This window comes from Sparus aurata, chromosome 1 (genome assembly GCF_900880675.1).
Source record: "Sparus aurata chromosome 1, fSpaAur1.1, whole genome shotgun sequence".
In the NCBI taxonomy this organism is placed as follows: Eukaryota; Metazoa; Chordata; class Actinopteri; order Spariformes; family Sparidae; genus Sparus; species Sparus aurata.
In genome coordinates, this window is record NC_044187.1 from 33,556,584 (window position 1) to 33,569,464 (window position 12,881).

Here is a 12,881-nt window from a genome sequence, read left to right on the forward strand (position 1 = left end):
GACATTATAAATGATGGTAGGAAAAGTAAAAACCTGCCTACTAGCTCCATCTGAAATGCTTTATTTCCAGTTAAACATATACTAACAACCCAAACGGCATTACAGTCATGTCTATAACTACTGGTAATAATTGTATTATTTCCCCACCAGTAAGAAAACGCGCATCACTAGATGACTATAGCCCAAGTCAAGTCCTTTCCGGTTTGCCTCATCGGACCGCATTTCATAAATATATGTTATGTTAGTGAATGGAGAGAGACAAATACTGTTTTATCCCCCTTGAATTGTGCTATGAATTACACATATGTTTGTCAATTTAAAGAGAAGCTTTCAACATGAGGAAAACGCAGTTTGACATAAAACCAATGAAGGAGAAGACTGTGAAAATACGACAATATAAAAACTAAACTGCCGCGTTAGTGACTTCTCGTTAAACGGCCACCGAAAACCATTAACATACACATTGTATAACTGGACCTGACAAATTATCTTTTAAATTGACGAACGTCATATAAGCGGGGACAAAACGGTATTCGTCTCCCCATATTGTCAACAGTACATCACTCTTCCGACGTAAGGTCCAAGTGGAAGGGGCGTGGTCTCTCGGCTCTCTTCCGCCTCCCTCAACGACAGTTTACGGTTGCCTAGCAACGCCAGGGCGCTTGCCAGTTACTGTCTTATTCTACGGTGGTCCATAAATTATACGTGTGTTGTCGATATAAAGTAAGTTATTATCCATATTGTATTCACTAATGTAGTTTTTTCAAACATTTGTTCAATAGCAAAGGTTTGCTTCCCACTATCACAAGTACTCTCTGTTTGTGCTCCTTAGCTACGTTAACAAGCTAAACCTGCCGAGTTAGTTAAGCTAACGTTAGTTTGACGTTAGCATTAATGTTTGCTTTGAGAGAGTCGTGTGAGAGTCATGTGCCGGAAGAAAGACGGTGTTTTTCTCATCAGTTGTTCCGTAACCTTAACTGTAAAACTTTAACCGTCTGTCTTTAGAACACTCGCTCGCCACAACCGCTGCAATGCAGAACGCTGGAGGTGCTGAGGGGGAGCAGCCCAGCGAAGAGGAGAGCGACAGAGAGCTGCAGGATGGAGGTTACGAGGGAGCAGAGAACAGTGGAGAGAGTGTTCCACCTGCTCAAGAGGTACAACATGTCAACCGAGGAATAGTTTTGCTCAAGGGTTTCAATTTTCTGTTATATTCCTTTATTAACGTAACTCCTTATGGACATAGTGGAATATTTATTCCATATTTGGCCCTGAACCATCGTCACACTCATTCATACATGCTTTCTTTCTTTGTTCCAGGGTGGTTCACAGAATCAGTCAGGAACAGAGGATGGGGATCCGACTCAACAGCTTAACCTTGACTACAGTGGTGCGGATGAATACTCCCTTGCTGCCACAAATAGACAGACAGGCAGACAGACAAACAGACATTGGCTGATGGTGGTAACAAATGCAGACATCAGCATATGGAGGAAAACACAAATATATCCATTTACAAGACAGCGAGAGATAGACCAAAATACTTCCAAGTGCACATTAACAAGTTCTACATCACTCCACTTTATTTGTAATTAGACGTGAATTTGTTGATTGTTAAAACAACATCTTTTACTGTCCGTGTTTCAGAGCAAGAAAATGTTGCTCAGCTGCCACTGATGCCTAACCTCTCACACCTTGACGCATCAGATGATATGGAGGATCAGGAGCTACTGCCAGAGGGGGAGGAGACGGAAGAGTTAATTGTTCTTGACCCTGAACATGTCTGTAGTTTCTCCTTTAATATTTATGCAATCATGGTTAAGTGACTAGATTTTGTTTTACAGCTCCTCAAAGAGGGCAATGGTATTACTGTCTTATTTATGTGTCAGGTACATTTGTGTGTTGCGTGCAATGGTAGCGCTTAGCTAAAGGTTATCGTGTGCTGTCAAAGCAATGTTGAAAGGACAGTTCACCCTGTAGTGATATTTATCCATCTCGATTGTTTTCGTGTGAGTGTTCACATTTTGGAGATATCGGCCACAGAAATGCCTGCCTTCTCTTGAATGTAATGGAACTAAATGGCAAGCAGCCTGTGGTGCCCGAAGCACCAAATGATACATTCAAAAAACTCAACAGCCTAGCAGGACACCATTAATGTTTACATCCTGTTTTTACAAAGACAAGCATCTCATCTTTGAGTTGACACAAGCTCCCTTCCGCACAGTGATACGGGTGGTAGGTTTTGCTAGGTAGAAAGGAAATAGTCCGGACTTGAAACTGCTCACAGCAAGGTCTGTAGATTATTTTGAGTAACCCGCTCATGATTTCTTTAAAGTGACACTGCTGTTGAATATTTTAAGCAGAGTGCCATCTATTTCCATTAAATTCAAGAGGAGGAAGACATCGCTATGGCCAATAACTCCAAAACCCAGCAATTTATATCAGAACAAACTAGATGTCAAGAACTTAGATTAAATATGTCTATTTTTTATTTTCAAGAGAACTGTCCCTTTATTGCTGAATAGAAACGTATTTGCTTCTAGTCATAGACATCTGTAGCACAGTGAGTTTATAGACATTATATTATGTCATTGATGCCATGTTTGATCTGTTGACAGCCTCTGGTAAAACGGCACCAAGCTGCTCTGACCATCCAGCTCAAAAAGCAGCTGGAGAGGGTCAACCTTGCCCTGAAGGAAAAGGTGGGCTGCTATTCTTCAACAACTAATATCATCTCTGCTTTTTTGAAGTTGTTTGTTTGTTTGCTCTTTTAGTACTAAAGAGTATGTAGTTCACATAACCATACTGGTAAACATGTCATCACTTTACATCTATGGGGTCTCAGTGTGTCCAGAAGATGGTGCTGTTGAATTGTGTGTGTATATATATATATATATATATATATATATATATACATATATATATATATATATATATATATATATACGTACTATATTTGCACTTCTTTATTTTGTATCCAGCATTAAAATGATAACAAACTGATTAAATCACCAAACTTCTGAAACTGGCACAAAATGTATTCCAAAAATAATGTGTAGGTATCAGCAAACCAGAATAAAACAGAGACTGTCTGATATATTTATAAAGTCTTGAGGATTTGTTCTCTGATTGTGCTCTCTCTTTCACTGCCTCAGCGGGCACTGGAGAAGTCAGATGCCAGCCATATACAGGAGATAGAATTAGAGAATTCTAGGCTTCACAAGCGGTTGGCTAGACTTCGGGCCAAGCTGGAGGACCGTCGTCTATCCAAGGAACAGGCTGAAGCCAAACATCGGCAGGCACAGGATCAGCTGCAGGAAATGAAGAGCAAGTTCACCCGTATGACCAGTCAGGACAGCAAAGCCAAAGCTGAAGGTGAGACTGGCCTCAAATTTGGTGGTCAACTGTGTTGAACCATTTACTTAAAACTTTAATCAACAGCGTTGATTGTGGTTGATTTAACCCATGATGATTCTTATGTATGATACTTCTTATGTTTAAGAATAGGTATGGAAATATGAGCAAAATATTACAAATAATTAAATAATTTTGTAAATATTATACAATTACGAGCTCTGCATAGACTTACGCACATATGTCTGTGCAGGAGATCATATTCCTATTAGAGCAGGAGATCATATTAGAGCATATTACCTCACAAATTGGAGTTTTCCAGCCTGTCGTGACTTTTCTTGTTCTGCTTCTGATGATAAATAAATCTCTGAAAGGGACACAGCTGCAGAAATTGATTGCCTTTGTAGAAGCCATTTGGATTTAAACACATTTGTCCTGATTTTGCTGCAACATAATTAAACTATATCAGTTCAAATTGTAATGTAAAGTTTATTGAATTGAATTAAATTCAATTATACGTAGATCTCAGGATCACATTTTTGTGTAAAGGATTGAACAGTAAAGCCTTAGATATAATCGGTTTAAAACTGTAGTTTTGTCAGTTGGATACAGTGCCTTGCAAAAGTATTCACCCCTTTGAACTTTTCCACATTTTGTCACATTTTAACCACAAATGTAAATGTTTTCTATTGGGATTTTATGTGATAGACCAACACAAAGTGGTGCATAATTGTGAAGTGGAAGGAAAATGATACATGGTTTTAATTTTTAATAATTTTTTTTTTCTACAAATAAAAAACAGAAAAGTGCGGTGTGTAAAAGTATTCACCCCCCTTTACTCTAATACCCTTAAATAAAATCCAGTGCAACCAGTTGCCTTCAGAAGTCACCTAATTAGTAAATGGAGTCCACCTGTGTGTAATCTAATCTTGGTGTAAATACAGCTGATCTGTGAAGGACTCAGAGGTTTGCTAGAGAACATTAGTGAACAAACAGCATCATTAAGCCCAAGGAACAGACAGGTCAGGGATAAAGTTGTGGAGAAGTTTAAAACATGATTAGGATATGAAAAAATATCCCAAGCTTTGAACATCTCACAGAGCACTGTTAAATCCATCACCTGAAAATGGAAAGAGTATGGCACAATTGCAAACCTACCAAGACATGGCCATCCACCTAAACTGACAGACCGGGCAAAGACAGCATTGATCAGAGAAGCAGCCAAGAGGCCCATGATAACTCTGGAGGAGCTGCAGAGATCCACAGCTGAGGTGGGAGAATCTGTCCACAGGACAACTATTAGTCATGCACTCCACAAATCGGGCCTTTATGGAAGAGTGGCAAGAAGAGAGCCATTGTTGAAACAAAGCCATGCAGTTTGCCACAAGCCATGTGGGGGGCACAACAAACATGTGGAGGAAGGTGCTCTGGTCAGATGAGACCAAAATTGACGTTTTTGGCCTAAATGCAAAACGCTATGTGTGGCAGAAAACTAACACTGCACATCACCCTGAACACACCATCCCCACCAAGAAACATGGTGGTGGCAGCATCATGCTGTGGGGATGCTTTTCTTCAGCAGGGACAGTGAAGCCGGTCTGAGTTGATGGGATGGTGGATGGAGCCAAATACAGGACTTATTGGAAGAGGACCAATACAATAGAATGGGTTAGATCAAAGAATATGCATGTGTTAGAATGGCCCAGTCAAAGTCCAGACCTAAATCAACTTGAGAATCTCTGGCAAGACTTGAAAATTGCTGTCCACCACTTTGTGTTGATCTATCACAAAAAATCCCATAAAATGTATTTACATTTGTGGTTTAAACGTGACAAAATGTGGAAAAGTTCAAGGGGGGTGAATACTTTTGCAAGGCACTGTATATATAGTACTGATTGAAAAACAACATGACAGCACCTGTGTCAGTCCATGTTTTCGAACTACAGGTTTGAGCAGTGTTAATGTTAACTCCTGTGTACCTTTCTTTATAGTGTCCCAGCTGCAGGCTGAACTCGACAACCTGAACCAGCATCTCGTGTTCACACAAGGACTCAGTGAAGATCTGCGCTCTAATGTGAAAGCCATGAAGAACGCCAAACACAAAGTGGGAGCCGAGAAGACCCAGGCCGAGGAGCAGAAATTGAAGCAGGTGGACAGGCTCAAGTCTGGCACATTTCTTGATTCTTTGACTGTTTCAGGTTTTATCATTGATTAATACACTGGGATTGATTGGAAATACTCCTGTGTTGTCAGGATTTGTATGTAGAGCGTCTAACAAAGGACTTGGAGAGGCTGACGCAGCAGATTGCCATGTATGACGCCCAGACCAGCGCTCAAGCAAAGGAGACACAGGCAGCCAAAGAGGCTCTTTTTGAGGTAACTACATGTATTATGGCGTAAGACAGTATGTAGTACGTCTGTAAGTCGAACGTGCCTTTAATAACCAAGCAAATCCTATAAAGCTGTGCTTCTATAAAAGGTGGTGATAATAATCCTTGGATGAAGACAGATTATTGTTGGGTCTCATTACCACATATTCAGTGTGTGACAACCTTCTACTATCTTTCTCCAAAATCTTCCACCCCATCTATAACCATTTGCATTTATGGACAGGAATTTTTCAAGATTAAAGTTGCATTCATATATTATCTGATCACTTGGGGACCACTGGTTGTAAAGAAGACATTGGTAAATAATCCCCATCTGAAAAGTTAGACAAGAAGATAATGGTGGAAACATGAGTCTGAGTTGAAGACTGTTATTGCTGCTGTTTAGAGGCCGCCAGGTAAGGTTAGTTACAGGCCCAGTTCCAAAATCTTTGGTATGAATCATTCACACACCCAAACATTTAGATATTGGGCCCAGGTTTGAAAGTACCAGTATACCCCTTAAAGAGTTTGTGCATTTTTTTTAACATTCATCAAACAATGATTAAAAATTGTCGATTCAGTACAGGTACAGTCAGTAACTGACAACAGACAACAAAGATAAGACAGCATTTGGGATTATAATGACATTACAGTATTGACTAGATTTGATGGACTGTCTCACACAACTACATTTAAACAAAAAAAGGTACCCCGTTGTCCCCCATACATTGACTACATTCAAAACAGCATATTTTTGATTTGCTGAACCAAATCTTACCCTCTTATATACTGTGCATATTATCTTTTTCTATGAGTCTTGGTGAAGAATGATACAACATCCTATCTCCTGACACATGTCCACTCATGTCTGTGTGCAGGCTGAGATGGAAATGGAGTCTCTGGTAATGGCACGTAAACAGCTGGTGCAGCAGTGGAGCAGCAGTCTGATGGGAATAGGGAGACGAGATGAGGCCTTCAGCGCCATGCAGGAGGCCTTGCGGTGAGAACGATGGATGGTATCTCTCTAAATTGACAGATTGTTTTCTCTGCTTTTCAGGCTGAAGGACAGAGGGGAAATGAAAATAGGAATTACTGCCACAAATGTGATTCATGTGTCCAATATGCAGATATGTGTAGAAAACATGTCAAAACACAACATAATATTTGTAGGATGTTTAAACAGAAAGGTAAAAAAAAAATCAATATAGAAGCATCTGTCAATTCATTCTTTACTGCTGTCTTTGTGTACCTCAGCACTGTCGAGCACCAGTTGATCTTGCTGGACAAAGAGATTGAAAGCTACAAGAAATCCACCACTGAAGAGCAAGAGCAAAATGAGACATTAACGATGCAGTTGAAAGGGTCCCAGATGGACTGTGCCACATATAAAAAGCTGATCAATGAGAAGCAGGCCCAGCAAGAGGCCCTGCAGGCCCACTTTAGCACCTGCCTCCGCACTCTGAAGGAAACAGAGCGCACCCTCACCAGGCTCTCTACGGTAGCCAGAACTTCTGTTTTGACAGCTCTGCTCCTAATTCATCCGGAGAGGTGTACTATTACAGTGTCCTTCTGCCTTCTCTTTCCCACTGTCACCATTCTACTCTCCAATTTCCTTCCTTTATTATTCTAGGAAACAAGCACCTACCAGGCTGAAGTGAACAATCAGAGGAGGCAGTTGGAGAAAGAAAGTGCTGGGCGTTTGGAGTTGGAGGACAAGATCATGACCTACATGCAGCAGAAGCTCACCCACAACAGGGCTGCCAAGTACTCCCAAAAGCTCACCAGCCAAACAGCCGCACTCAAGAAGGAGAAGGTAAAGACGGGATTTAGTAGGTTAAACAAAGCATTCAGTGTTTTTTAATGAAAGTTTCAGGTTGTTGGAAAGCCTCGTGAGAAGGTTATCCGCCATTCAGTCAGCAGGTACAAGGTACATTATCAAATTATTCAATACAAACATTAAGTTTTAAAGATGTCCAGTTTCAAACTGGACTTGTCTTATTTAAAGAAATATTTCACCGATTAATAATGCACTTCCATAAACATGTAGAGTTCCAAAGAAACAGAGACAGAAGATATCCAAATGTGTATTCTCTGTTATAGATCACATTCAAAAAGCTGGATCCCACATTCCCAATTATGCAACACGATAGAATCTTTAACAAGACCTCCTCTGCCTGTTAAATACCCACATTTTTTAAACTCCCCTACAATAGTTTGTTATTCGGCCTTTCTGTTCAAATTTGACATCTCAAGCCGAGATAACCCTGATGAGATCACCAGGGTTATTTTTATGCCTCTCCAACAAGGACATTTAATCATATCTGGACACAGCCATGGAGACAGTGGCCCGTTAATTCCTATGAAAGCTGCTTATTGGCGCATGAAGCCAAAATGGCTCGATACCAGAGTGACGCTTCTGGCGAATTAACTCAACTTCATGTGTTCTGATTCTTCTAATCAGGGGACTGCTTGTTTAGCACACGATTATCTAACAGAACATGGAGAGCAGTGTTGATGGAGCAACGAAGAAAGCAGAAATATAACGTGCTGAAGATAGAACACTGAAAAACAGCACAAGCAACACTTGTAGGATATGCTATTGATAAGATATACAAATACATGACATTTTTGTCCTGCTCATTGCCCCCCCCCCCCCCCTTTTTAGATCTCTCAGTTGTGGAAGCTGGAGAACGATGTAGCCTCGATGACACTGGAGAGCAGCGAGGTCAGCCAGCGCCTGGACGGCCTAGCCATCACCCAGGAGGCCCTCGATGAGGAGGTTGCAAACTACAACAAGTTACTGGCGTCCAACCAGGCTAAGATTTCTTCCTTCATTATCCTCATCAAGCAGAAGCAGTCCACTATCACCAACTACAACAGACAAATCTATCAGATCGCAGCCAGCACTGGGGTAAGAGAATCTGGGGAAGTAGTAATTCCTGGTTGTGTCTTGTTTATGTGGAATATAAATACATTAGAAACTATCTTTGGAATTGGACATAAAAATCACACCCTTCCTTTTCGATCTGTGTAATTCCATTCCCAGCACGAGGATCTGAGTCCTCTGCAAATCAAGGCACAGGAGTTAATGGCTCAGATTGCAGAGCTGGCAGAGATTATCAAGAGCGACCAGAGGCTCTGGATGAAACGACTGGAGACTCAAGTAGGATTGACCCATGAGTTAGAAGCCAACCGCAAGAACATGCTCAAACTGCAGACAGAGTACACTACCATGCAGCAAAAGAAAATGCTCTTGGAGAGTATGTAATATAGTTATATATTATAAAAAGCACACAAATGCACAAATAGCTAATTCAGTTGCCTGTAAGTTATAAGCAGACGTCTTGTGAGCATGAACTAGTAGACAACATACCTAATGATCGAACTATGTGTGAAATTTTCGGTATTTAAACGAATTATTCTTCAGTCTGACATCTCTAAATAAGCTGTTTTTTGAGTAAATCTAATCAAACATGCTGAAGTGAAATCTTACCTGGGCACTCATACACAAGCTACTATTAACCAACCCCAACCCCACCAGGTCAGATTGAAGCCGAGCAACGTGAGAAGACAGAGCTAGAAAAGAATGTAAAGATGCTGAAAGGAGACAGGGTGAAGCTCAACACCCTGCTGAGCAAGAAGGGACAGCTCAGTATGGCACTAGAGCAGGAGAACGCCCTGATGGAGACAGATTTCCTTCGCAGACTAAAGGCATGATACATGATTCTACTCATTTTTAATATCGTTCTTTTCTGCGGTTGAATAGTGATTCTTAAAACATGATATCATGTTTTCAGGCAGCAGAGTGGGAGTCGATCGAGATGCAGATGAAACATGAGAAGAAGCAGAAGGATAAAGAGATGCTCCTCAACTGTCTGGTGGAGGCTGAGTCAGTCTGTTTTTATGACTGTATGACAATCATACAAACTCTTGTAAAATATTGATGATGTTTTTAAATTAAAACAAATGTATAAGAATGAAAACAGGTATCAGGTATTGACAGCTCATATCAGTCTGGTTTGGTGATTTCTTCCATCCTACGTAAACAGCTCATTCCTTTGTTGTGTGCATGTGGCCAACAGGAAGCAGATCATGCTGTGGCAGAAGAAGGCCGAGCTTATCAAAGAGACACGTTCAGTTGTGGACTCAGAGGTGAAGGGAGACATCCAGGCGATGAAGGCTGAGATACACCGTATGGAGGTGAACACACTGCACACAATATGAGTCACGTGTATTAGACCAATGGAAAGCTTGAGCTGTCGTCCAATTGTTTGCCTATGTATGTGCTTACAGGTATGTACACAGAGGCAGTAAAAATAAAGCACTTTTACATTGAACTCTGTTCATATTGCCAGTGGACGAGTTAGCCTTTCTGTTTCTTTCCCCCTTGTGTGTCCCCTTTGTCATCACAACCATGCCGGAAGATCAAGGAAGAGAAGAAAGCAGCAGATCATATAGAATACATCCAGTGAATGTTAAACTTGTTTTAACAAGTCTTAGTCAATAATGTTTGGACATTGGACATTGGACATGTGTTTTTTTTTCTGGAGTTGATAACAGAAGTTGCTAAGGAGTGGGACATCGTGCTTCTTTCTCATCTCTTTTGAGAGAGTTGCACATGTGCAGTACTGATCAGGCAGCTGGCGAGGCTCAGACCACATGGAAGCCACTAACAGCGGTTACTTTTTAAAATGTCTTTTACAGTCTCCCTTTCAGACTCAGCGATGACTGAACAATGTTCAAGTGCTGCTTGACAGAGATGGATGGAAAGATATGAGTAAAAGCCAACAGCCTTAACTTCAACACATAGCATAGCATCACACTTGAAAAGGAGAGTAAATAAGCATGTTCACTCAGGTGTTGTGGTCACATCACCAAACCGGAGGCATGACTACTGCAGGGGTAATTAACCAGGAACTAAAGCCCAATAATATAAATTCACATTGCTCGCAAAAGCAAGAGAGGGGTGTGAAAGTGGTATTGGAGATCTATTGTCAACCTGTCACCTCGCATTTTATTTAAAAGAAACAGAGAGAGAGAGCCAGTCACAACATTTGTTGATGTTATCTTCTGCGTAGCAACCCTCGCCCCATGTAACTTGCATACAATTACAATTTTGTTTATGTGATGTTATTTCAAAATGTGTACATCTCATTCATCTAAAATATATGTATGACGCTTTCACATAATAACAACACTTTATTTCATTATTTAATGACTGTCAAATCAAAAGCATATCAAATATTTGAATATACACCTTGTTAGGAGCTCAGACGTTCTTTTTCAAGCACTATTTTGGTACATTTAATCTCAGGTACATAAAGGCCTATTACATAAAATAGCATCCAAAACAATATCATAGTGGTTGAGATACAGCAAACATTTAAAGTGAGCAGAAAGGAATAGCTGGGCCTTTGAAGTACTTTCAAAAGGTAAATCAATAAGACATCCTGGCCTAGTTATGATATGCATGCCTTAATCATGTTTACTCAGCTTGTTTTGATACGTTTCGACTCCATGTGTGTCTTCGCAGGTGCGACTAAGCCGGATAATGAAGCAGTCGGAGAAGCTGCAGAGAGAGAGTGAAGCAACAGTTGCCAGACGGGAGACCCTCGTCCTGCGCAGGGAGGCCATGCTCTTCAGCTCCAACAAAAAGGTTACGAAGGGTGGGCCGAACCTCAAATTACAGGGCCTGAAGCGCAAGATTAAGAACGCAAACAGTGTAGGAGACTTTGATAATCCATATCTGCACATGTGTCTGAAGCATGTTGCACAGTTATCTTATATGCAGTATGTATGATCTTAAGCATGTGGAAGAGTGGGAGCAGAAGATCAGGGAACTACATGAGAGCAAGGTGAGCCTGAGCGACAGGCTGACGCAGCAGAAGCGGCACCTGATAGAACTGTGTGGCACCAACTGCAACCTTGGCCCTGACATCGAAAACCTCCAGGACACCAAACACGCGGTGAGGAGCAAATACTATACAGTGTACTGCCTGACAACATATTAAATGCCAATCCATACCAATGTTTTGTAAAAATACATATATCGCAATATGAGTCTCGATTGTAGTGGAAGTGGTAATTTTTGCATTTGATTTTCATTGAAGAAATTATATAAAAATGATGTGTTTTTTGCTGGGGTTTGTACTGCTGAAGCATATGATTTGCAGGCCAGAGCATCTCTGAAGCACCACAACGCCTTATTTATAAAAGGATGCCCTGACATATAATACCTTTATCGAAAAAATGCAGCTCCGGAGATTTTGGATATTGCATTTGTCCACACTGTGATTTTGTTCATATTTTGATTAATTGTTCAGCTCTATGTGTTACTGACTCTTTGCTGTCTTTAAATACAATACAAGTACACTGCCGTAATTGTTGAAGCTATCAACGAAATAATTGATCATTGGTATGTGTCAATCCAGTCTCTATTCACAATATAAATATGCACCGCCCTCTGCCAGTAACTCTGACTTGGGCGTCACAGTTTCCACTCATGAAAACCACTCCCACATGACAAGAATACCAGAAAAAACTACTCACCACCTCCACCCCCTGTGTATGTTTTTTAACATGTGAAAGGACAAAGCATATCCACACTCATTCTTCATCCTCCCCTCCCTCTAGAAATTTAACCACCTAGTGACTCTACAGAGCCGGTCCAAGAAGCTGCAGGAGGTGTGTCGGGGCAGCTACCAAGCCTTGTCCACCAGTCAATCCATCGGAGCTGCTCTGCAGCGCCAGATGGAGCGTGTGCACGCTACCAGCACCATCTTGCACCGCGTGGGTGAGGAGTTCCCCCAGCATCAGGGAACCCTCCGCAGGGTGTCACAAGCACTTGCAGCACGCACACAGGCCCTGGAACAGGAGACACCCCCAGAGTGAGGGGAGGATATACTGTAGTGTACCATAGTGCTGTAGTGAGAACAGGAGAAGAAGTGCTGAGTGGAAATGGAAGTAAGAATTAGTTGGAGATGAGAGGGAAAGATTAATTGTGAGCTTGTTGACCTGAGAAGAAGGAGAGGTTATTATTTTGTAATGTTTAATGTTAATGTTCTGATTGACGTATTGATTGTGAAACAGTGTAATGAATAAACATTGAATTCAATAACTCAATTCCTCTGAGTGTTTGAATTTTTCAATCCAGTTCCCGGT

The 12,881-nt window shown here is 41.1% G+C and overlaps 1 protein-coding gene across 1 annotated transcript; it reads left to right on the forward strand.

Moving 5' to 3' along the window:
• The first annotated feature begins 579 nt into the window (after positions 1 to 579).
• ccdc40 (coiled-coil domain 40 molecular ruler complex subunit) lies at positions 580 to 12,842 on the forward strand. Its single transcript, XM_030421330.1, has 19 exons — positions 580 to 723; positions 1,006 to 1,154; positions 1,318 to 1,387; positions 1,645 to 1,778; positions 2,616 to 2,699; positions 3,153 to 3,372; positions 5,343 to 5,500; positions 5,605 to 5,727; positions 6,599 to 6,720; positions 6,975 to 7,218; positions 7,351 to 7,533; positions 8,386 to 8,631; positions 8,767 to 8,980; positions 9,262 to 9,431; positions 9,518 to 9,609; positions 9,803 to 9,920; positions 11,254 to 11,442; positions 11,528 to 11,686; positions 12,354 to 12,842. Exons 2-19 carry the CDS (start codon positions 1,032 to 1,034, stop codon positions 12,609 to 12,611), a joined length of 2,907 nt encoding a protein of 968 aa, XP_030277190.1. The 5' UTR covers positions 580 to 723; positions 1,006 to 1,031; the 3' UTR covers positions 12,612 to 12,842.
• Positions 12,843 to 12,881: the final 39 nt, after the last annotated feature.

Bases quoted from the DNA above. Each gene is read 5' to 3' on its own strand.
- ccdc40 (XM_030421330.1), top strand. From the start codon at position 1,032: ATGCAGAACGCTGGAGGTGCTGAGGGGGAGCAGCCCAGCGAAGAGGAG. The intron at 3,373-5,342 runs GTGAGACTGGCC...CTTTCTTTATAG, and splicing joins CAGCAAAGCCAAAGCTGAAG to TGTCCCAGCTGCAGGCTGAA. The intron at 8,632-8,766 runs GTAAGAGAATCT...TTCCATTCCCAG, and splicing joins AGATCGCAGCCAGCACTGGG to CACGAGGATCTGAGTCCTCT.